The following is a 26488-nucleotide window of genomic DNA, read 5'->3' as shown; positions in this document are numbered from 1 at the left end:
GGATATCCTTTAGGGTTGGCAAAATGGCGTTCAAAACATTGGATGTGTCAAGTCGTACGTAGCATTGCGGCTAATTATTTTGATAGCAGACTACAGTAGTTTAAATCGGAAGCAATAAACTAAAACGCTGCAAAAAATGTGAACTATTAAAGGAGGAATTCACCTGTGTCATTTTTTATCAAAGATGAAGGGTCATGGGGGTGCTGGAGCCTATCCTAGCCAACTATAGGGGATGCTCTGAATGGGTGGTAAGCCATTGGTAGGTCACAAGAAGACAAATAAGCAATTCTACTCAAAGCTAGGGATAATTCAGCATCCAAATTAGCCTAGCATGCATGTTTTTGGGGTGTAGTAGGAAACTGGAGTACCCGGAGAAAACCCACATAAGCTCTGGGAGAACATACAACCAACCAACACCCACCTGGGATCGAACCGTTAACCCTAAAACCACTAGGCCGCCCTAAAGATTAGGTACGGCAAAGCTTAAGGAAAATTTAGCATCCAAATTAGCCTAGCATGCACGTTTTGGGGGTTAAAAACAAGACGTGAAAAGGAATGGGGACAGAGGACATCTGTTGTTTTTGTCAATCCACCCCGATGGAATGAGGAAAAGAAAATGTATCGAGAGCCAACTTTTATGAAGGGATCCTTCAAACGGAGCCACATGACTTGGCAATTCAAAGGCGGGCTACATCTAAGAGCCCCACTCCCAAATTAGCATCTATTACATTTGCCATCTGCTTTGATTGGCCATGCAGCCCATGGAACACTTGTTTGGGGAAGAAAAAAAATCCTGTGGAGAGTTTGCATGCTTGCGTGGGTTTTCTCCGGGTACTCCGGTTTCCTCCAGCACCCCAAAAACATGTATGCTAGGCTGATATGCTACTAAATTGCCCCTGGATTTGAGTGTGATTGGTTATTTGTCTCCACGATTGGCTGACCATTCATTCAGTGGGCTGGGATAGGTTCCGGGACCCCCTACAGTTTTATCCAGGTACTTCAGTTTCCATCCAAAAACATGCTAGGCTAAGCTAACTAGCTGAACACTCAAAATTGTCCAACCCTAGCTCTAATTGGTTGCCGTTTGTCTCTTTGTACCCTACGATTAGCTGACCACTCATTCAGGGTGTTCCCCACCTGGTCCCCAAAATCAACTGGGACATGCTCCGGCACCCCCACGACTTGATAAAAGAAAATGAATGAATTCCAGTTCACTGTAGGCAACATTTTGATCATTCGGGGCCCCCAAAAAGCCCCAAAAACTTTGGACACCTCATTTTTTAGCATTTGGAAAGGGTTTGGAAAGCCAGAAATTATGGGATGGTCGCAGATTGAAGCACACCGGGGACCGAGCGCAAATGAGGCGGGTCCATATGGCGAGTGGCTTGAACACACATTGCAAATGAGTCCCCCATGGTAGCCTGAGCACTTTCCCACATTTTAAACTCAAACGCCGCGGCGCTACTCGGCGGGAGACGCCGGAAAGCAAAACAGGATGGAGATAGATCGCTAAAAAAAATATGGAGAAACGCATTGACGTACAAAAAAGGAGGCGCAAATACTCTAACGCCTCTGGTTATCAGAGCACCCGCCCACTCTCCCTAAGAAGCATTTTTAGCTGTTGACCTTCAGGCGCGCCGTCGTTCAAAACGCCCGCGGGGCCGGCCGGTCTGTTCCGTTAACTTGCCACGCAATTTGCAAAAAAAAATAGAAGAAGAAGAAGAAAGGCAAAATGGTTATAGGACGCGTCCCGGAAGCAAAAGGTCAGATTGTCTCGGAAATAAAGTCGGGACATTCCGTCTAAAAAGGCTAAATGTTAAAGAAATGAAGTATTTTGTTCTTGTAGCAAGATACAAAATAGAAAAAATAAGGCTAGAAAAATCCATTTTAAGTCGAGACAGTTTTAAAGTCGGTTATCAAAGGTAGCAGGTTTTTTAGTTGCGCTTTATAGTGCGGCAAATACGGTACTTTTTAATTTTTTTAACCATAATACCACTGGCTAAAAATATACATTTAATTTTCTTATTTATTTTCTTAAATCTGAGCTAAAGAACAAACATTCTACATTTTAGCAAAAATAAATAAAAAATACATTAAAAATAGAGAGCAACAAGCTAACTTGACGTTTTTAACGCAAGACATTTCTATTTAGCCAAAAACAACAATTTTATCAAAAATCACCACTAGATCGTCAACAAATCTACCAACTTTGGACAAACTTTTAGACACACCCAACCATAAAAAAAATGGGCAAAAAAATGTTAATTTTGGACAGGCGTATCAATATGTACATGATGTAAAATCTCGTGATGCGTTTAAGTGAAATCAGGAAAGCGTAACGCAATTGAAGTCTATAGGAAAAAGCCATCTGGCGCTAACAGTAGGATCATTTTCTCTCTTTTTTTTTTTGCATTTTTAAGAGCGTCACTTCCAAGTCGCAAACGTAAATCCTTGTAAGTGTAAGTAAGACCATCTGTAAAGGTTGGGAGGAACCAGCTGGAGGTGAAATCGCACTTTTAACTCCTTCCCACGCCTCCCGCCGCCTCGCTCATAGAGGGGACAATGTTACCCTGCTGGAATGTATGTGTGTGTGTGTGTGTGGTTGTGTGTGTGGAATGGCCAAGTGTATGCACGTGTTTTGTATCGGAGGGAAACACCGGCGGGGGTGACGTGCATGTGATTTGCCGCGGTGTTACGGACCCCCGGGCCAGCCGGCTTGAGGGAAAGGCCTCCTTGGGAAGAGAAGAAAAAAAAAAAACATTCCGGCATTCCGAGAGCATTCCAATGACATTCAGAACTTTCTCCTTGAAATCCCCATAGCTAGTCCTTCTTAGCTACTACTACTTATTTATTATGTCGACTACTTAACTATGATGACTACTTATCTATGTTGACCACTGATCTACATCGACCACTAATTTATTGTGTTGACTATATATCTCTGTTGACTACTACTTTTTTATAAAGTTGACTACTTAAATATGTGGACTACTTAAATATGTGGACTACTTAAATATGTGGACTACTTAAATATGTTGACTACTTAAATATGTGGACTACTTAAATATGTTGACTACTTAAATATGTGGACTACTCAAATATGTGGACTACTTAAATATGTTGACTACTTAAATATGTGGACTACTTAAATATGTTGACTACTTAAATATGTGGACTACTCAAATATGTGGACTACTTAAATATGTGAACTACTTAAATATGTTGACTACTTAAATATGTTGACTACTTAATTATGTAAACTACTTAAATATGTTGACTACTTAAATATGTGGACTACTTAAATATGTGAACTACTTAAATATGTTGACTACTTAATTATGTGAACTACTTGAATATGTGAACTACTTAAAAATGTGGACTACTTAAATATGTGAAATACTTAAATATGTGAACTACTTAAATATGTGAACTACTTAAATATGTTGAGTACTTGAATATGTTGGCTACCTAAATATGTTGACTACTTATGACTATTACTACTTATTACTTATTTATAATGTTAAAAAAGGTTATCTATGTTGACTACTTATGACTATTATTACTTATTACTTATTTATAATGTTAAAAAAGGTTATCTATGTTGACTACTACTTATTAGGTTGAAAACATATTAATTACGTATTTAGTGATAATGTATTAGTATCTATTGATTATTTGTCTGTTTGTTGTTGTTGTTATTTGTGCACTTTGTGGCAAAACTTCAAATCTTATACTATAATGACAAGCATTGAATGGAATTCAATTGAATTGAACCTGTACACGTCACCCCAGCCGAACTCCAACTCTCCCCTGTTTTGTCTGGCTACAGAAGCGGGGCGGGGTCCAAAAAATGTCAAGAATGTCTTGTGAAAAGCTCAACGGAATAAGAACGGGAATTTCACCGGATCAGAGTTTAAAACTCTCCAATAAGATGTACAGACACGAAGACAATGTACGGAACAATGTCGGCCAATGGCGCGCCGGGGATATCCGTCACGGTCCGAGCCGAGCCGAGCGCCGCCGGTCTTTATCGGGCGCCGTAAATCAGACGTCTTCTAATTGTCTGCGACTTCTCGGCTCTCCGACAATCTGCTTCTTGACAATCGAATTGATAAACGGCGCCGCGGACAACAGGCGGTCGGGGGTAATTGAGCGCTTAGCGGGTGGGGGCGGAGCTGATCCGTTCCTGCCTTTTGGGGAGGGGGTGTATCTGCTTAGCGGGTTGCCAGATTGAAATCACCTAATCAAAATGGATTGGACTTAAATCAACTTTTTGGGCCCAAAAAAAATTCAAATAATTGGTCGCATTTATGCGGCTCACCAACCAAACCGAGTTTGACATTGGTTTCTACTATGCAGAATCAAACATGACTAAAAAAATCCCTTTTTTGATACTTAAGAATCTGTACACTTTATCCTCACAAAGGGGGGTGCTAAAGCTTATCCCAGTTGACTTTTGGAACCAGACAGGGATACTCTGAATTGATCCTCAGCCAATCAGAAGCCAGACGAGACAAACAACTAATCACAGTCATAGCTAAGGAACATTTAGCATCTAATTAGCCTAGCTTGGATGTTTTTTTGGGGAATGTGGGAGTTAACCGGAGTACCTGGACCGACCGGGATTTGAACCCAGAACCGCGAGGTGCAAAATTGGCACGTAGGAAGGGCCGTTTTTGATCCCGACGTGGGAGACAATGGGTACGACGAGAGTAATGGATCCTAGCGGGAAAGCTAAGCTAGACGCGCTGGGAGAAACAAAGGCTCTATTGTAATGGCGGGCTCAAGCGGGGCATTCATCTCGCCGTTAATCCCTTTCGTATTACTCGCCCTCCGCCCGCCGTGGGCCATTAGGAGAGGAGGGAGGGAGAATTAGGATTCTAGCGTCCGTCTCTCTCTAATCTCCATCCATTCTCTGGCGCTCCCTGGATAAATCGCTCCTTAGCGGCGTACGGAAAACCAGGCGGAAAATATGAAAACAAATAAATACTGTATTTTCTCGCATATAAGCCCTATTTGTAACTACAAAAATGATGACTGAATCAAAGGTGCGGCTTCTATGTACTATTTGTTATGTGCATAAGACTACGACATACAATTTTCCATCAAAATTATGAAAATGACTCAAAAATTAAGCAATGTTTTGAAAAAAAATGAACATCTTAAAGTTAGCATCCCGCCAAAACAAAGTATTTAAAAAGTAGCGTGCGCTCTTCCTTATAAACGTCACTTACATAGTAGCCTATAGCATTAGCATAGTGCTAACGCACCATAAATTATATAAAATGGGATTTAAAAAAAAGCTACAAAATAAATAAAAATCACAAATCCCTATTTTAAGTACTGCAGTTACGTTTCAATAATATTAATCTAGTAAATATAAAAATATACAGTGAATATATCTAAATATATTTTTGCATTATACCTATGTAGCATTTTGTTTCTTAACCCATTAACTGCCATAGCAAATAATCTGATTTATTTTATTTTAACGTATTTAATTTAAAGTATTTTTAATTTGAGTATCTGTGGCATTGACTTGCTCTCCTATCTATGCGCACATAAATATAATATGTGGTGTAAAGTAGGCCAGTCTTGTTTTGCCAGACTGCAAAAAGAGTGGGAAGTGCGGCACAGTCGTTAACAATGATTGAAAACGTTGCCCGTCGTTTGTAGTCTTGCGTTGAAACTTTGTTCATCGCTTAATTAAATCAGCTCATTAAATCGCTCTTTGGGGGCGGGGCTGTTTTGCTGGATTTTTAACAGGAAAGTCGGAATTGATTCCAGATTTTTTTTAAAGTCAAGCCGTCCGCCATCACACATGATTTTTTTTATTTTTCGCCTAATAAGTTGCTCAAATTTATAAGCAATTTCTTAAAATATTGGACAAAAAAACTGAACCAAAATCACTGCTGTCAGATATAAAAAAAAACTATTTTTTTTAAGAAAAAACGGCTAAACTGATACAATACTGTTAAATATGCACATATTACAAAATCTTACATGCAAAAAATATGCAATTGGAACATCCTAATGTTGGTATGGATAAAATAGACAAAATTTTTGGGTGAAAATTGATGAAAGCTAAAAAAAAGTGAAATGAATGTGATTTAAAGGGCCGGAAACAATTGACTCAGTCTCCCAAATGTAGAATTTGTATGCGTAGAAAAACGCAAAGTGTGTTTTTTTTTTTTTGGGAGGCAGACAGAAAGAAACCCATTTTTTTTTTGTTCCCGGTGGGGGGACGCCAGGCACGAGATCCCTCCGGCTTTCAAACCGTGGCGTCATTTGCAAACGCGGCTTTATTTCAGCATCGTTGGGATTCGTTGTGTCGTGACTTGGGGGCGCCGCAGCCGCCATGGCCGCCACGGCACGGCAACAAAGTCATGCGGCCGCATTTTTTATCGGATCCCTCGTTAAAAGCTGCTTTGTTGAGTTTTTGCTGACTTTTGGGCGATTTCCAAGTGATTTTTTTGGTTGTTTTTGGGGGATTTTCAGGTGACTTGCTATTGGTTTTGGGTGATTTTAAGGTTTCCTAAGATCTCATTGTTTGCCAAAATGATGCAATGAGTTTTTTGATAGACGTGATCCCTCAATAAAAGTGACTTTGTCAATTTTTGATGATTTTCAGGCATTTCCAGGTGACTTCTTGTTGGTTTTGGGGCATTTCAAGGTTTCCTAAAACCTCATTGGTGGGCAAAATTTTGCAACAAGACTGTTCTCAAAGACAGGAATGGTCACTAAAAGCCAGTTTATCAGTTCCTGTTGATTTTTGGGCATTTCCAGATGAATTCCTGTTAATTTTGGGGCATCTCCAGGTTCCATAACAAGTCATTAGTTGGCAAAACTTGTCAACAAGACTTATCTGATAGACATGATCTCACAATGAAAGCCAGTTTATCAGTTCCTGCAGATTCTCAGGCATTTCCAGGTGACTTTCCCGTTTGTTTTGAGGGCATTTCCAGATGAATTCCTGTTGGTTTTGGGGCATTTCCAGGTCCTGAAAGATCTCATGGACATGATCTCACAGTTTATCAGTTCCTGCAGATTGTCAGGCATTTCCAGGTGACTCTCTGTTGTTTTTGGGTCATTCCAAAACTCCTTAAAAACTCATTACTACCCATTAAAAACAACATTAGGGCGCCAACCAACCAACCAACCTGATTATCCCCCCAAAAATAAAAACAATTATCTCTACACATACACTATAAATAAACTATAAGCTTACTACTACTACTACTACTACTACTACTACTACCCGAGCCACTTCCAACCCGCGAACCATATCTCCGACACCCCTAGCGTACTCCCAAGTCTCCAATTTTTTTGTATTCTCCAACAAAGGAAGAAGTACGTCCGTCCCCGTTAAATTAGCGAGTTTCATTCCATCAATGTTCATCATTATTTCACCACCTCTTGAATATTTCATGTACTGTGAGTGAGCACACCACTATGTGCGTGTATGTGTATAGTCGCTTTGTATATGTGTGTAGGCTCGGGACATTAAGTATTAACGGAGATAGGAGGCTCAGAGACTAACGTCCGGGTCCTCCTCCTCCTCCTCATCATCATCATCATCATCTCCCCCCGGCATGCTTCGCCGCACACTTGTGTCTCGCCTTTCCAGGATCGGAGCCCGGGGAGCTGTCAAAAAAGCGTGCGCCCGGGTATGTGTGTGCTTCTTATTAAAAGTGCATTGTCTGAAAAAGACAAGGGTGGGAGGGGGAGGCGACTCGGGCAAAACCCAGATGAGTCAATAATGCGCTTTGAGAGGCGTCGCCGCCGCCGAGTAGAATCGGCAAAAAGACGGCCACATTCCATTCGTCCCTTGGCCCCGCCCCCCTACCCCCCCCATCCTTTTGTTGGTGGAGAGCGAGAGGGGAAAAGACAAATTGAGGCGGCGCAGGGAAAGAATGTTTTGATGGAGCGCCGGCGCCAAACAGGTGTCGGGCCTGTAAATCTATCGAGCTGTCACTCGTCCTATCTGGGTCATCCTTTCTTCTCCTTTAGGAGACCCGCGAGGAAAATGGAGGGAAATGATTAAAAGCCTTGCTGAAAGGAGGACCTGGTGAATAAAGGAAGTGTTGGGTATTTGTCAAAAAAGGTGGTCAATTGGGTGCAGTTGGTGGGCTACAATGAGGTGGACTAGGGGTTTTTTTTTGGACCAAAAAGTTGACTGGGAAGGGCAAATTGGGCATCAGGTGATGTGTTCATTTGATGGGCATTTTTGGGGGACTTTCAAGTCATTTTTGGGACTTTTTGAATATTTTCCTGTTGATTTTGAGGGATTTTATGGGATGTTTTTTGTTGGTTTGGCGGTTTTTGCTGATTTTGGGGGGGTCTAGGGGACTTCTTCTTGGTTTTGAGGCATTTTAGAGTTGTATTGGAGCAAAGGGATTAAATGAAATGATGAAATTATGGGCTGCCATTTTGTCATGTTGGTAAATTGTATTAATTGGCGGCCATTTTGGCTAATTTACATTTTGGATCAAAACCAATGTAATGTGATGACTAGTGTAGTAAATATGGTTTAATGACATGAAGGGATGTCCCAATTGCATATTTTTCCACAAAATGAAAACCAAAAAAAATGCATTAAAATAAATTCATAGTACAAATTTACACTACTGCACGATGCTAACTTAGCCGCCGCTAACACAACCTTTAAAGTCATTTTCATAGAAACTAATATGAACTATGTCAATTTTTTTCTAAACTATCCCTTCGTTTTGTATCACTAAAGTCTCAAAAATGAAATTCAAAAAAATGAAATCCGTACATTTTCCAAACCCAACCATTTCCCCAATCCACTCTTTTCCTAGAATAACATCGGCCATTTTGAAAAATGTCAACCACATGTTTGAGTCCCTTGGTACAATTTTTTTGCAGTTTGCCGCAATGTTGTTTTTTACCGGAAACGCTACTTTTGCTGGAAAACACCACACACACTAAAAAAATGCCTGGTACGCCATTGTTTGCTCCTTAGATGGAAGAAATAGACTTTGACGACGACATCAAGTGTCAGAGAAGGACAAACATAAACACTCATCCCAGACTCCTGACTACACAAAAAAAACACACAAAATACACACACACATTGGTGTGTGCACACTTTTATGTGGGAGGAAGCAGGGGGTGTTGCAAAAAACAGACATTGAGCAAAAAAATAGCGCCTCGGGTAGGAAAAAAAGGCCCAAAAAACCCCAAAATGACATTAAAATAAAATGATAAATGACACAAGGTGAATCGGCGCGTCAATCATAATCGATGCTAACTTGGGAAGATGATTTTTTTGAGCATTTCTAGTAGCAATTTTGCCAAATTGTCATCTTTTTGAACACCTTGACTAAACGTGTCAAGCTCCGCCACGTCAGAACAATCCGGATTTAGACGATATAATTAGGATTAGAAATGCGGATTACATTTTTTTGGGGGGGTTGATTGTTTGTTTGTTTGGGTTTTTTGTCAAATAATGCGCTCACATTTGACATTTAAATCATGTATTTAAAAAAACTACAGCTAATGATTAAAGGCTGCGCGCGATTGGCTAATAATTGTTAACAACAAAAACCTGTGTAAACATTTTTTGACTTTTAATGATGATTGGACGATATAATATGTCTAAAAAAGTGTGTTTTTAGTTTGTTATTGTTGTGGTTTGAAAGTTCCACTTCTTTGTTATGTTGGGTTTCTTTTGCAATTGTTCTATTTTTCTTCATTTTGGCGTTAATTTATGCTTTGAGCGATTCCATGGCAGGCTTTTTTTTTTTCATGTCGTTTCGGGGGCCCTTTTTTCCCACAGACTTGAGACGGACCGTGGGGGACTTGGAAGGCGGGTTTTTGGCATGCAGACAAAAGGCCTTTTTACATCACACAACAGGCAAAAAGTCAAAACGTATCAAATTTTTAGTACGCTAATTTCTAAAAGGGACAGCCCGCGAGGCATTGACAAAAAAATTAAAAATGAACGCTTGTTTCTCTTCTCGGGGGTTCCGGAACCCCTCGCGGTTTGCCTCTGACTTGATAAAAAACTGTCATTTTTCTTTAAAAAAAATAAAAACATGATTTAGGTTACAGTTTTATAACAAACAAGTGGTCAACTAAACGTACAGGCAAGCTAATAATTACATAAATAATCGCTTCAGGTTTGTTGCTAGCACAATGCCCATTGCTAGCATAGCGCCCATTGCTAGCATGATGCTTGTTGCTAGCACTATGCTAGTTTTGTATTCCATATTTGTGTCGCCAAAAGTTACAAGGTCGTCTACACCGAACAATTTCTACTTCAAGTACTTTAAAATGATGATTTTTACGACTTAAACTCTCCTAAAGTTACTTTAATGTCCTATTTTTGTGTTGACAAATCACCAAAATTCAGACTCTAAACAACATGTGTTTAAAGTCACATAAAATCTATTAAAATGTTCTCCTAATACAACGTTTAAAGTCGTTTTGTGTTGACATGAATTGTACGCCTCTCACCGCTAATGGCAGCTAATAAGCTAAAATGTAAACATTAAATAAAAACCAATGTACATACATTTCCGACCCTATTTTAAACACAATTCCACTCACTCCCAAAACAACCCAAACACCAAAAAAGACAAAACTAATCAAGCCCCCGGACGACATCACAAAAGAATGCGCTTTTTAAAAAATAAAACGAACTCCCAAAGCCTGCTATCGATTTTCCACTCACAACAAACAACAGTGGAGGCCATCTTTGAACTCTCTCCCAAACCCAAAAGTCCCCACAGACCATCAAAAACCTGTTCCAAAAAGTCATACAGGCAAAGTTAAAGTCAATCCAGTCCCTCCCCCCAAGGACATTGGTGACTCAAAAGCCCCCCCTCCCCACATTGCGCAGCCACAATGCAAATACTCTGAGGCACTCATGCAAAATTTGCACTTTCCTCCCACACACATCCACAAATACACACACGAATACTACACACTTCTCCGCAGTCAGTCCCTTACGGACTTTATGGATGGTCACTGTTTGACATTTTCTCTTGTTGAATATATACAGCTCGTCCCCGGCACCCCCTCCCTGCCCTCATTCACATCCTCCCCTTCCGTCCGTCCGTGCCTTCTTTTGTACGGCGTCTCTTAACGCTTGAGCGGGCGTGCCTCGACTCTTGACTTCAAAGAGACACTTTATTCATCAGTCACTCATCGGAGAGCGGGGGGGATGGCCAATGAGTGTATTAAAAATCACAAGGGGCGGGGCCTAAGAAGAAGAGAGGTATGGGAAAGGACGGGGCGCAAGTCAATTGGAAAAAACAAGGCTTTTTGATCAAAAAGGACGACGAGAGTCACAAAAAATACATTTTGGGAACCAACAATACATATTTTTCCCAAATGTTTTCTATTTTTTAATCATTTTAAATTGTGTATGTCAGATAGCAACTTCTAGACGGGATTTTATTATGTATAGTAATGTTACAGAAATTTTTTGATGTACAGTAATCCCTCGATTAACGCGAATTCACTAATTAGCGATTTTTTTCCCACTATTAATTAAATTATTTTTTAAGATTATAAAAATGTGAAAATCCACTCTAAAACTCGCCACTAGGACTCACTATTGAAAAAAAAACTTATAATAGGGGTGATCCTAATTGGCAATTTTTCAATGGCGGACATGTTTGGTCTACATTAATCACAATATTTGAGGGATTACTGTAAACCTGGAAAAATAACTACAATTAAAATGAATTCAATTTAGACAAAGTTTTTTATTGACACTTACTTTCATTCAAAATTATAAAATTCAAAGTAGGGTCTACTATACGATTTTTAAATTATTTCGACCATGTTTGGTCTACATTACCCACGATATTCGAGGGATTACTGTAATTTTTTAGTCAAACGGATCGGCTTTAGGCCGTCGTAGGGTTAAATAGAAATTCTATATGCATTTATGGAAAAGTAGAGAAGGGTGCGAGGAGAAGACAAAGCTATTTTCAAGACAAAAATGAGGGATTGTCAACAAGAAGAATGTTAACACGATCTCGGGCCAAGTGGCAGCACACGCCAACGGCCGTCAACGACATTTGATATGCTGCAGCTGTACGCGAATCACGGCTTTTAATTAAGATGCAGAGGTGTGGAGTCGTTAATGAAACACCTTTGGCTTCAAATTTTCACTCGTCACGACTCGTGACAAAAATCACTACTTTTTTTTTTTTTTTTTACATCTTCGTGACGGCCTTAACGAGACCACGACTTCCACAAATTGAGTTGAACGGCATCAAAATGTTTTTGTCCATTTTTTTGGGTCTATTTTATGATTTCCCCCCTTTTTAAATCAATAATTGTATTTTATAATCATTTTTCTCTGTTTTTAGTTCAAAAATCATTTTGTAAAATCTCAAATTAGATTTTTAAAAAGCTAAAATAAACATTGTTAAAAAAAGTCAAACAAAAACACCCACACAGAACGGCATGTACAGATATTTGATACGATTTGTCATCTTTATTTAGGCTAAACGCTATGTTATGCGCAGACATGCCGTTACTTGCTTCATAATGAATTTCGCCCGGCTAGCAAAACATGACGAGGCAGGATGCTGGCTAAGCAAGCCGTGACCACGCGGGGAAACAACTCCCAAAAAAATTGGCGTCCCGGCATAAAAGCGTACTGTGGATGTCTGCATTATTAACCCGGCTAATTAGCAATGCTAACCTCGTAAAATGATCTTGTTTTTTTGGCCCCTCCCCCCACATTCCGGAACCTTGTTTTGAAGCAAATTGTGTGGAGGGCCGTTCCCCACACACAACGCATTAACATTCCACATGGCCGTTTGGACTATTATCCCATCTTTCTTCCCTCTTCTTATCTTTTCTTATCTTTTCTTATCTTGAGGTTGCCAGGTATCTGTGACCACAGTTTCAACTGGATAAGTGGAGTCATATCCAGACAAAAAAGCCTCTTGCATCGGCTAGCATACATTTTTAATCATGTTTTTGTATCGCTATTCCCTGGGTTCAGTCTTTTCTGTCGCTTATTACCCCTTTTCTGTACAACTGCATTCTCCGAATAAATAACACACACACACAGACACACACAAACAAATATACACATATATACACATGCATATAAACATGTATACACATGCATATACACATGTATACACATGTAAGGGTGTATGAGTGTGTATATATACACATGGTATTTTTATTTTTTAGATTTTAGTGTATGTATATATATATATATATTCATGTATACATACATATATGCATGTGTATGTGTGTAGTTATATATGTATGTATGTGTATAGGTATATATGTAAATATGTGTATATAGGTATAAATGTATGTATGTGTATAGGTATACATGTATATATGTGTATATAGGTATATATTTCTATATAGGTATATGGTATATATGTGTATATAGGTATATGGGTATATATGTGTATATGTGTATATATGCAGTGTTCTCGTTACCTCTGCGTCCTGCGTCTGATACGCACAGCTTTTCTTCCAGACGCACAATTTCAAGTAATGTGCTTTTTTCGGACGCAAAGAAATTTTTATCAAAAAAAAAAACCAAAACACATATATCCGATAGCAAACCAATTTATTCCACATAATCTTTGCGAAATAATTCTCGCGAGACTAGCAGACACTAGCAGACGAAGGAGAGAAAGCGATAGCAAGAGTTTCGTAATCGTGTAAGAAAGATAAAAAAATGTTTCAGAAAAAGCAAAACAGTCTGGATAGTTATTTCGCAGTTAAAAAATACAACTAGTAAGAAAAAAACTGCAGAAGATTCGATCGATGATCATGAAGCAAAACGGGGGAAGCAAGGAAAAATACGCACATTTCAAAAGACTTTTGGCTGCAAAGAGAGGAGGATCTACGAGCTGAAAGACTAGTACAATGATAAATAAACCCTAACCCTAAACCATATAATAAATAAATTAAATCTGAATGTTTATATATCGTTGCTTATGTTTTATTTGCATCCGTAGTATGTTGGGACTCGTGACAAGTTTCCTGGGACGCACAGTTTTCAGACAAGCGAATCCCTGGGACTCGCAGTGTGCCAATTGTAAAATTATCACTGTATATGTATGTATGTGTATACGTATATATGTATATATGTGTATATAGGTATATATTTCTATATAGTTATATGGTATATATGTGTATATGTGTATATATGTATGTATGTGTATAGGTATATATGTATATATGTGTATATAGGTATATATGTATGTATGTGTATAGGTATATATGTATATAGGTATATATGTATGTATGTGTATAGGTATATATCTATATATGTGTATATAGGTATATATTTGTATATAGGTATATGGTATATATGTGTATATAGGTATATGGGTATATGTGTATGTGTATATAGGTATATGGGTATATATGTGTATATAGGTATACCTATATGTATATATGTGTGTATAGGTATATAGGTATATGTGTGTATAGATATGTGGGTATATATGTGTATATAGGTATGTGGGTATATATGTGTATATAGGTATATGGGTATATATGTGTATATAGGTATACATATATGTATATATGTGTGTATGTGTACACATACATACAACACATCCACCCTCCTCATCTACTTCAACACACCCAATACAATTCACGGCGCTCCCAAATTGGACAAAATGTTTCCCTTGTTAAAAGTCATCAAGCGGGCGGGCCACCATAAAGACTGTCACCCAGTCTAAAGAGGGTCATTGCTAACGCTAATCCGCTAGCGCTATTCTTAGCCTCGTCGACTCTTGTTGGCAAATCCGACGCTGTGGGCTCCCCCGTATCGTACTTTTGCGGCATTTTTATCGTTGACCTCAGCCAAGTCAACCCCTCATCTTTCTCTCCATCTCCGTCTTTCTGTTTTAAAGCGGCGTGGAACGGCGGCACCTTATCCGTCAACCGCCCCCGCCATGGCTGTCATTTTGGCTTTCCCGTTGGCGTGCGCTTCCTCCAGAGAGAGGAAATGATGCGCCAGGAAGTGCTTTTATCCGCCAGTGATCTGATCCGACGTGAGATTGAGACGAGAGAGAGGGATTCCTGGCTTCGTTTTTTTTTTTTTTTTGCTTCCCCGAGGGAAGCGTCCTTCTTTTATCCGATTGACGGAGACAAGATGGCAGCCGTCTTCTAGAGACGGGCGAATTACGGAAGCAATACGGCAATAACCTGCTATGAAAAGGGCGCCATCACGATATAGACGATATAGAATTATTTTATGTTTGTATTTTTTTAGTCGAAAAAAAAAATCTACCAAAAATCAACCAAATATCGACCAAAAACCGACCAAAAATTGACCAAAAATGCCAATAATCAAAGTTTAACATCAATTCTAGAGAAGTTTATTGTTGTCAGCACTCATGATTGACTTTCCCGGGCCTCACTAAATCACACGGCGGACCATATTTGGCCCGCGGGCCGCCACTTTGACACATGTGGGCTAAGCTATTAAAAGCCTTTGCTTTGTGGCAAGAAAGCGGGTGACAACGACAAGGCCAAACCCAATTTTAGAACACGTTGACTTTGCCGGCGGGCCGGCTAATGACTGGCGCTAGCTAGCCTCTTGTCTGATTAATAGGCGCTAATCCCATTCTCATGGCATAGCGTAGCATTCCACGGCGCTACTCATTAGCCGTTTATAGAAATACTCCTCCGCCCTCTTTGCCTTTTCACTTGTGAGGCCATGGCTAGGCTAGGCTAATCAATAGACGCTAATCCCGTTGAAGAGCGACGTACCCTCCGCTTCATTACGGACCGCTAATCACGGGTTATTTGTCCGCGGGTGGACGAATCCGGGATGCGGCGTCGTGATTTAAAAAGCCAGTCGCTCTGGCTTTTATGTCTTAGCTAGCGTTATCGCTGGGTTTTGTAGGGGTTGTCGGTCAGGGGAATAAAGCTGGCGCTGTGTGTCCGTGTCATTGGAGGCTTATCAATCGATGAAAAAGCCACGTAATGACTAATCAATGACAAAGGCCGGCCAGTCCGCGGGAGATAAACACGGGATTCTTTAGCCCGTCTTGTTGTTAGCGCGTCTGGGATGAAGGCGATCGATGGATGGCGACCCCAGTGCGGCTTTGACCGCGGCGGGACGCCGTGTTGACAAGTGCCTCATGTAAAAAACTACAAGCTACAAAAGTCGCTATCAATTAGTTTATTTCAGTCATTCGTATTGAAATCTATGGAAAAAAATGCTTAAGTTAGCTCAAGGGTTAGCCACATTAGCATTAATTCGGTTTCATGTGGGCCAGACCATTTTATTTGATTATTTTATTTTTATTTTTATAAATGGACTAAAAGACCTGAATATTCAGTTTTTTTATAGATCTAACAGAATGTTTATTTTAGCTTTTTTTATATATATTTTTAGATTTTACAAAATGATTTTTGAACTAAAAACCCCCAAAAATGGGGTAAAAATTGAAAATTATTGATTTAAAAAAGGGGGAAATATGGAAATTTAATATACATCATATTTATTTTTTTTAATATAAATGGATAAAAAGAACTGGATTAAAAGCCTTGAATATTCCATGTTTTATAGATTTGCTTTCCCATTGATTAGCCCCGCCCCCTTGGCCCTACCCGATTAGTGGCAATTTCCATAATGTGGAATTACACGAAAGCGGGAAATCCTAACCTGGCCCGACGCGTCGGACGCAACGCCAAGGCCGGTCGGGCGACGGCGACTGGCTGGACGGGCGGAGCTAAAAGCGGCTTTGGAAGCGGTGGGGCCGGCGGCGCTTATACGCGGCTAATCTGATTGGATTAACACCGACCCGAGCGGATAGGCACGAGATCGCCTGGGCCAAACATGGCGATTGGCTCCTAGAGTTCATCTGGAATATGGTGGCGTGCAACAAACACACACACACATGGACGCACACACACATTAGTAGTGGGAATTGAAAAGAGAGCCATTGAAAGAAGAGTAATGCCCATTGCTTGACAAGCGTGCTAATTGACTAGCCCCCCCCCCCCCCCCCCTCCCCACACCCCCTACCAATGAAACTAAACATTTTTACCCCTCCGGCTTTTTTGTTCAATCATTCCCCGACAGTCCTACTCTTCCTCCTCCTCCTCCTCTTCTTCTCCTCCTCCTCTTGCTCCTCCTCTTACTGCTACTCCTCCTATTATTGCTCCTCCTCCTCCTCCTCTTATTGCTCCTCCTCCTCTTACTGCTCCTCCCCCTATTATTGTTCCTCCTCCTCCTCTTATTGCTCCTCCTCCTCTGAATGCTCCTCCTCCACTCTTCTCCTCCTCTCTTCTCCTCTTCCTCCTCCTCCTCTTCCTCCTCCTCTTCTTCCTCTTCTTCTTCCTCCTCTTCTTCTTCCTCCTCTTCTTCTTCCTCCTCTTCTTCCTCCATCCTCCTCCTCCATCCTCCTCTTCATCCATCCTCCTCCTTCATCCTCCTCCCGCGTGTAAATCGTTCATTAGAAACGAGTCGCTCGTCCATTAGGCGAAGCGGCCATTTTGGAAATGACGGCAAATCTTCCATGAAAAAAGACATTTCCTCTAATGTGGCAGCCACGCTCGGGAGGAAGAGGAGTTGGGGCGCGCGGGGGGCGACGTGAAGGGAAGGGAGTAGCCCCCTCTACCCCCCTGGCCACGAAGCCACCGTGCGGAAAGCGGGCCTGCTGTTTGATTAGGAAATGACACCGACGTGGAGCCACGGAGGCATTTAGGCGTGGAGGGAAATGCCGCCCGCCCATTGGGGAAGGCTGAAGATGATGATGATGAAGATGAAGGAAGGAAGGAGGCAGAGGAGGAGGAGGAGGAACAGCCAGCGTCGGTCGGCCGGAGACCAGTGCAATGAGCCCCCTTCCATCTTGGGCCAGACACGGCGGGATTAAACGTGGACGAGCCCCCAGATAGCCAAGGACAGACAGATGGCGTGTGTAAAAAGTCAAGACTTTAATTTGAGTCCAAGCTACTGAAGCAATCATTTTCACAAGCCGTTATCCCCACAAGGGTCGCAAGGGGGGTGCTGGGGCCTATCCCTACAGGGTACACCATGGGCAACCAATCCCGGGGACACATAGACACAGACAACCAATCACACTCAGGGTTAATTTAGCATCCAATTAGCTTAGCTAACATGCTTTGTAGCTACTTATTGAATATTTACAATGACATATTTATGATGTTGACTACTTATTTATCTGTTTATTTGTTTGTTGTTGTTATTTGAACACTTGCCTACTTATGTTGTGACTAATTGTGACTACTTATTTATTAATTACTTACTTATTGATCTATTGTTGTTGTTATTTTGCGGTGAAAGCTTTAAAAATCATTTTAATTACACAAATTATTATGAAAACAATCAATTAAATATGTTGGTGAGAATCCCACACAAACTCCACACAGTGAGAACCGAACTGGAATCGAACCCTCGACCCCAAAACTGCAAAGCGCTTTCACAAACCACTAAGACACCGAACCACCAGTTTTTTTTTTTTTTTTACAGAAAAGTACAATCTCTCACTCTATGTTTTTTATCACCCAGTAATATGTCAACACCCCCTAAAAAATTGCCCTTGGCTTTAGTTTGACCCAAACAATGACTTTGAACCCCCGAAAAAAAGCCACATTTAAACGCATTTAACACAACGACATAACGGTCCCCTTGGCCGACTCTCCGGTGGCCTCCAGAATGACAGCAAAAGACACGCGGCGTGACATTTGCGAGACGGTCCGAAGCCGGCTCGGATCGATGGGCCGGACGCGTATCCAACTTGTTACATTTATGACCTTTAAGGGCTTTATTATTTATCGATTGCTCACGTCTCGAGTCGCAAACCCTCCGCGTGCGTGCGTGCGCTGCCCGGGAATAAACGGGCCGAAGAAAAACCGGCATTAGGATCCATTTTTTGTGCCTATTTTCAAGTCTAATTTGTGCGCATATAAGCCTTACCCTGTATTCAGTCATCAGCAGAATGGATATACAAGTCAGGTGACCTTTGACCTCAAACATTTTTCACAAACTCTTTGTAAAACGGCGTAAAACTCCGAGATCTGGACTTCCCCGCCCCGTCGTTGTGCCTTTTTTGTCGCCTCATCAGCGACCATTGAACATTTTAATGAGCCCGTTGACACATTGGGAATAAAAGGCACGAGTCTTCAGAGAAAACGTCATAATTAGGCCTACCTGCAAATACTGCTTAGCCAAGGAAGTGGAAGCTAGCTCATTAACTACAGGGAGAAATCCAGCAAAAGCCGCAGTTCTCTTTTTCGCCAACGCCGCATTCTCAGCCGGCTGTCAGGGTAGATTTTACACACTACCTTTCAGAGGCTGCGGAAATAACATGGACGCCAGCCATCTACGTTAGTCGGACCGGGCAGGCTAAAGAAGGCCCGCTTTAATGTTTACAAAAAAGAAGCTCCATCAGGGGAGGGGAAAAAAAGATCAATGTCACGAAAGAAGCTCCCGTTAGCGCTGTTTTGTGTTTTTAGTTGACCGGCTAGCCCATTTTAGCTGAAATGCAAGGTTAACGGATTTTCCCGCGTGTATTTGTGGCTACAAAAAATGATGACTGAATCCAGGGTACGGCTTATATGCGCAGAAATTTGACTTGACATGCACAAAACGCCAGACAATACCTAATTTTGACGTCTATGAATGAAATTTAATAAGAAAAAAATGTATGTTGCATAAAATGTGCAAAAAAAACTCACTTGTGTCTGTCATTGCAGTGAAAATTGTGAATTTGGGGCGGCTTATATAAGAGAAATTTAAAAATTTGACAATTTTAAGGTAAATTTGAGGGTGTGGCTTATACAAAGGGTGGCTTATACGAGAGAAATTGTAAAATGCAACACTTTTATGGCAAATTTATGGGCGTGGCTTATACACAGGACGGCTTATACGAGAAAAAATGCAAAATTCTACAATTTTAAGGCAAATTCAACAGTGCAGCTTATACACTTCGCGGCAAATATCCGGGAAATAAAGTAAATATCTCTGAAAAAAACATCTCAATCAAACCCAATGTAAAATCTGTGTCCTAATTATCACTATGTGTATATGTATACTACTTCACTAGCAACCATTGGCTTTCACATCCAGCAACAAAAAAACAAAAAGCAGCAAAGCAATGAGAGCCCAATTATCCTGCGTCCACGCTGATATCTCAGCTTGGACACGTTATCACCTCCAACCGGCGTCGGGCGGGGGTGGGAAAAGACTGACGCCAGCAGCCAATACCAGCATTAATGTGGATCCGTGTGTGCGTGTGTGTGCGTAGATGTGAATGCGAGTGTCCCAGCAGTAATAATCACCCGGATTAGAGCAGAGCCAAACCCCTGCAGGGCGAATTCCCCCACCGTGCCCCCCGCCTCGAAACGCCTCGGCCAACCCCGAACCCCCTCTTTTTTTTTCGGGAAGTCCCTGGGAAGCGTAACAGCCGGGTTGTTTTGAGTTTGTCCGCGAGGTACACAAACATGACACTCACACAGGTTCTTCTTTGTCCTATCACACAAGCCCCGGATAAAATAACAAGCTAGACACAAAAGGAGCACCCCTCATTTTTTTGTGCTTTGACGTGGAAGTTGATGTGTCAGGAGTAGGTTAGGATTTTTGTTTTTTTGGGGGGAAAAATAATGCGTTATTGGGGAGGGGCATCTTGGTAGCCACTCAGGACTGTTAAAAATACCAATTTTAATACAATAATAAGACCAATCTTTCAAAAAACCCACAGAGAATATGTAAAACTACAAATTGGGATCCTAGAACTGCGAGCCCGAAAATAGTTAGGATGGATCCAGTTGTATTGTCTATGCTGTCAATTCTAAATACTTTAACAGTCACTTGATTTGATGTGAATAACAGAAAGTATTTGGAGTTTTTTTGGAGTCGTCTCCTGTCTTAGGGGTCAAATCGCTTGCATTTCAAAGCTGGTAAAGGTTTTGGAATTTGGAAAAATGACTTCCTCAAATCACTATAACAGCACAGTGAGTCCTGGATTTCAAATCACGCCACCACACCCGGTCTTAAACGCTCTTGATTTAAATCGCAGCACATGTCATTTTGATTACTGTACCACTCTAATAAATGGAAATATAACATTCGACCCCTTCACTTACCTGTCCCGTTCGCTAATGGTATCGTCCAAAAGTAAATACACGTAATCAATCAACATGCGGTTCAAAAGTTGCACTGATAACTATCACGGTGGAACAAACCATTAACTTTGATTCATTTAGCAGGGGGTAGCACATGTTAACAAACATTTCTATTCATGGTAATGGAAATATAGATATGTAAATACATATGTATAAATGTAAATATGTAATATTTTAACCGAGGGCTAATTTAGTTTCGTTTCTTACTTTAAATTCTTCTGCTTGCTCTCCTTCTTGTTGAGCACGCCCGGCACGCAGTTTGTGAGTTCGGTCCAGTCGGCGTGCAAGCCGCAGCTCCAGCCGGTGGAGAATCTTGAAAAGAGCCAGGTCTCCTTACGGTTGGGCCGGTAACAGGTACACTTCTTCTGGCCCGGCCGGCAATCGCACGGCACCTCCAGGCGGACATTCTGCACCAGGTGGCGACCAAACGTCGTGCCGCCTGTCTTCTGGATGTGCAGGAAGACAATCACGTCCTCCCCCTTGATTTGAAAGTCGATGGTCCGTTCCAGGTCTCGTACTGGGAAAAAGTATTTCTTGACGTAGTGGGGGTCCGGCGTGGGGAAGATGTCCCCGTCGTCCTCCTCGGCGAAGTAGCCGTGCGGTGAGCCCAAATGGATGACCCCGGGCGCCACGTACTGATAGAGAATCAGCATAAAACACACGGATCCGACTACGATCAACAAGAATTTGCTGCTCCTCTCGACCATGTTCCTGCCCGGTGGTAGTGTCCGCAGCCCGCTACCATATCCCGGGGAGCGGGACGTTCGGCTTCTTCATGCCGGCCGCCGCCGCCGAAGAAGAAGGCTTTGCCCGGATTCAAAAATGCCTCGCGACAAGTCCGTTCGTCCGGCGAACTTGCCTCACCGTTGCATGTGAAAGGCGCATTGTAAAGTCCCACACTTGGAAAAAAGGGGAGAAAAAATTACAAAAAAAACAAGCCCACCCCCCCAGCCTCCTCCTAAAGGCGACCCTCCCCGGGTTTACTTTACTTCACTTAGCCGAGCGACACAACAGGCTCGCCGCATCACCATGGAGCTGTGGTCCCCGGATGAAGTGAAGTCTCCCTCGCCTATTTCTACTCTCTCTCTCCTCCCTCCCAACCTAAGTCTCTTGCCCTCTCTCTCGTGGCCTCGCTCTCTTCATTCATTGGCTAAACGGCAGACCGCCCACTATACGTCACGACCTGAAAAGAGGCTTTTAAAGCAAAATGAGCCTAACAAAATAAGACGACAACAGGGGTGTCCAAACTAGGCCCCGTGGGCTAATTTCAGCCCAGTTTTTATTGGCCCGGCCGCAAATTATGAACATATGGAAAATGGGCCGTAGAAAAAGCTTCTTAACTTCCACACATATTTTTTCTTAAGCTTCACACTACAAAAATGCTCTAAAACAATAAAAAAGTCACCTGAAAATGCCTTTAAATGAGCAGAAAGAGACAGATCAACAACAAAATCCCTCAAAATCAACAGTACATGATCCAAAAATTACTTAAAGTGACCTATAAATACCCTTAAATGAAAGTTAGACTGGTAATTGCGAATGAACAAAGTCAAGTCACGACCTGGAATCAAACCCTCGACCCCAGAACCGTGCAGCCAACACATTAACCACTCTTTTTGCACTATCGAAGCTTTTTGGTTTGCACCCAGCACTACCTCAACATACCAAAACATACCATTAAATTAATTTTGTCAAAATAAACATTGTTACATATATATGAGTGTTTTGATTTATGAACATAATAATACAAATTTGACTCTTACTTCAAGGTATCATTAGGCAAACAGCGAAAATGGTGTCGGCAGTCACATTGCTTTTGCCTCCGTGGCTCCAAGACGCCATTAATCCATTCCACGCCATCAGATTAATCTACAAACCGATTAGCACGCTTATCCTTCATTTAAAACACTGCTTGCGAAATAGCCCAGGAGTACAGACAGTCTGTAAATATATCAAAAACAGGCCGAAAACACTTATTTCTTCAGTAGTCATTACATATTTTTCTGATTATTCAATAGTTATTGTTACCCTTTATTTGTTGATATTATGCAGTTGATGGTGAAACTTTAAATCTCATTGTAATTATATAATGACAATAAAAGCATTCAATTCAATTCAATTTGATGTCTGAGTAGAATCCCGCCGAGTCGCGTAATTGCCGTCGTTTATTCGTCATTTTAATTTTTCAAAAATGGGGCACAGCCAAGTTCATTGCGAAAGCCGCCCCCCAAGGGTCGACCCCTCCCTCCCCGTGTAATTTGCGTAACGCGGCCCGGAACATTCCTCCGTGTTTATGTAGCTTTAGCATACTTTTCCCCCTTGCCTTGTTATTTTTCCAGCAACGAGCCGACCTTTGACCCTGTCCTCGCCTGAGGACGTGTGTTTTTTCCACGGGCGTGTCGACTTTTACGTTTAATTCTCTGCCGCGCCAACGCCGGGGATTAAAAGTCCGTCGCCGGGGGAATTGGATTATCGCGTGTTGTTAATGATTAAAACGAAACTGTATTTAAAATGTCGTCTTGTGCCGGGTCACCAAATATCGAGTTGCGGGGATTGTACACGTCCTTTGAAAAACGTTTCTGACGTCAAATCGGCACGTCAGGATAATACACGCGTCGTGACCGAGTTTTATATCAGCGCGGTGGAGTAGTGGGTGAAAAGGTGCGGCTCGCAGCTCTGGGGTCCTGGGTTTGAACCCAGAATTTTTTTTTTCTTACAAAATTAACCATCAAATTACATTGTTGTTGGATATTTAACAGCAAATTCGTTTTTACCAAAAGATTACACTGAAAATCTGACATTTTTACCAGCAAAAAGGCACTTTTGCACACTTTTAAACATTGAAAACATAAAACCGATTTTTTGTGTTGTTTTTTTGCTCCACCTGGACTGATGGATGGCCTTTAGAAGACTAATTTATCTTTTTAATCTATTGTTTGTCAGCAAGTTTCAAGATTCTACGCGTAGATTTTTTTCTGGAGATAAATCCACCCAGACGTGCTTTTATATGAAATCCATAATTCAATTTGTAAGTGCCTGAACAAGTTTGTGCATGCTTGTGATCTTTGCTTGCTCAGAGAAAGAATTTGAATGTTTGTGCTAGGGTTTGCCCTAACAAAAATCTATAATTTTGTATATTTGACCGTATTTTTATGTGGATTTTGGCAAAAATCCATTTTTTGGGTTTTTTTTTTGCCCTACGAGAAAAATGGAGCAGTGTTTATTCATGGTGTTTATTTGAAAATGTAATCTGCACGGTAAAGACGGAAGCAGATGGACAGAAAACAATTTATAAAGGATGCTCCGAAACTGTCGATCAATTTAAAAAGGAAAAAAGAATGTCTGCAATGGATAATAAAATGGGAAATCCTGGAATCTCTTTTTCTCCTCCCACCCAGTCCGCTATCTTTGCCTCGCAAGTATAAGCAGATTAAAGTTAATGATCTAAAGTGAATTAGATATTTAATCATCTTATCATCTTAGTTTAGTCAGGTCATAACTCTGCGCCGATGTCAAATCCCATCTGTTTGAACGTGGTCGTACAATAAGCTCCGTTCTCAAAGTTGTACTCCATCAATTTGAAGATTGCTCAATTCCATTTCACATAAAAATATTATTATTATTATTATTATTATTATTATGATTGCATTTTTTCTCTACTAGTTGCACTTATGTTTTGGTAATATACTTTTTGCACAACAAATTAGAAAAAAATAAAAACCCATGCAATTTGACAATGCTTGGAAATGTTGTCTTGTAGCATCTAAATGTGTTTTATTGTCATATTTTTTTTACATGTATCTTAATTCAAATCATACAACTTTCAAGTTCAACGCTTTCGTCACAAAATTTGCCCAGAATGGGATCTTCCGGCATCCATTTTGTATACTTCAAAAACTTTATTTACAAACAACACCGAAGAAACGAGGCATAAACAGTAGAAGAAGAAGCAATGAAAACAGACGTAGAAGAAGACGCAGTGAAAATAGACGAAGAAGAAGAAGAAAAAGAGGGAAAATGCGTGAGTTATTATATCCTATCAAGGTGATTTTGTTATTTTGAAATATATCCCTTTAGTTGTCGTAATTATGACATATGGTCTTACACTTGGATAAATGTACGCGTTGAATGATAAAACTAGCCCGTTTTACGAACATTGACAAGGAAATGTGAAAAAGTAGTCAAGCGAACTACTGCTAGCTATCTTAAGTGGTTAGCATTTGAGCCAAGCTAGCGTACTACTAATATGGTAAAATGACGCAGATTGTGGATATAGTATTACAAACTCCAGGGTTTACACAAAATTAGACAAACATTAAAACTAACACTTTTGCCGTTGATAGCATTTTAAATGTCAAGTTTTAGAGCTTTATTCATTTGTCATAGAAATTGTTAAGTAGTGTTTGACAGGCATGACATGGCACATTTTACATTGAAATGGGTACGCGACAATAAATAAAAGTAATAATAGGTACACGAAATATTTTTACCCAAAAAATGTGGTATTGGTAACGACTGAAAACACAGGCAGTGCCAGCCAATAATTATTGCTTGTTTAATTACCCATATTTTCTTTTATTCAGCATTAAATTAATGTTCCCTATTTCTGACAGACTCCATTGTAGCCAAAGGAAATAACTGCTCGGAATTATTGTTTATTTTGAATACAGAGAAAAAAGGAACCTAGACCTTGTTCTAATTTTAGCCCCAGTATGTGTGTCGACAGTCTCTAAAAGATTCATTATTAAACAGAAAGATGCCAGACTTCATTAAAATAGTAAGGAAACAATCAAAATGAGACTTCCTCAACAGATGCAGAAGACGTCTTATTTCCACCGAGGAATCTTGGAATGAGGTTTTATTAAAAGCTAGAAGGCCCAATTGTGTACTTTTAATGCTCTTTTGTTTGTAAATAGCACAACAGTTTTTTTAGTTACTTTTCATAAGCACGGATGTCATTTTAATGGAGTAGCAATAAAGACAGGAACTGGCAGTGCGACAATAGTAGTGTGTTAAACCACAGCTAATGCACTTGTATAGATTATAATACTGCATTATTTATAAATTGTAGGCTTTGTGCGGCTTCAGTTGAGAACCAGGAAGTGGACGACTCGAGTCAAGACCGGAGAGACGAGCAGAAATTAGCCACCGTGGAGGAAGAACAAAGATGGCAGGTGCTTCACTTGCTTTAAAGGGCACTTGTCATGGTGTCATGTCACACTATGACCAATTTCAAAACCTACACTTTACAGAATAATCTAACTGGCAGTCAAATAAAAAAAAATACAGGTCATTTTGTGTATTAAACAGTTCAGAATTACTCTAATGCATCTTTGAGGAAATATATTTTTGTATA

The 26488-nt window shown here is 40.7% G+C and overlaps 1 protein-coding gene across 3 annotated transcripts in view; it reads right to left on the bottom strand.

Moving 5' to 3' along the window:
• hs6st1a (heparan sulfate 6-O-sulfotransferase 1a) overlaps positions 1 to 22211 on the bottom strand; it is a 35407-nt gene extending 13196 nt beyond the window's left edge. Inside the window, exons 1-2 of one of the 3 annotated variants that reach the window (XM_077731625.1) lie at positions 22122 to 22211; positions 21340 to 22031 (exon numbers count right to left, since the gene is read on the bottom strand). In XM_077731625.1, coding sequence (XP_077587751.1) covers positions 21340 to 21839 — 500 coding nt within the window. In that variant the 5' untranslated portion in view covers positions 21840 to 22031; positions 22122 to 22211. The other 2 variants (XM_077731626.1, XM_077731624.1) reach the window with 2 other exon arrangements.
• Between the last annotated feature and the right edge of the window lie 4277 nt (positions 22212 to 26488).

The sequence above is a fragment of the Stigmatopora nigra genome, chromosome 13 (genome assembly GCF_051989575.1).
Source record: "Stigmatopora nigra isolate UIUO_SnigA chromosome 13, RoL_Snig_1.1, whole genome shotgun sequence".
NCBI lineage: Eukaryota > Metazoa > Chordata > Actinopteri > Syngnathiformes > Syngnathidae > Stigmatopora > Stigmatopora nigra.
The sequence above is the reverse complement of the archived record's forward strand: the minus strand, read 5'-3'. Positions and strand labels throughout refer to the sequence as shown.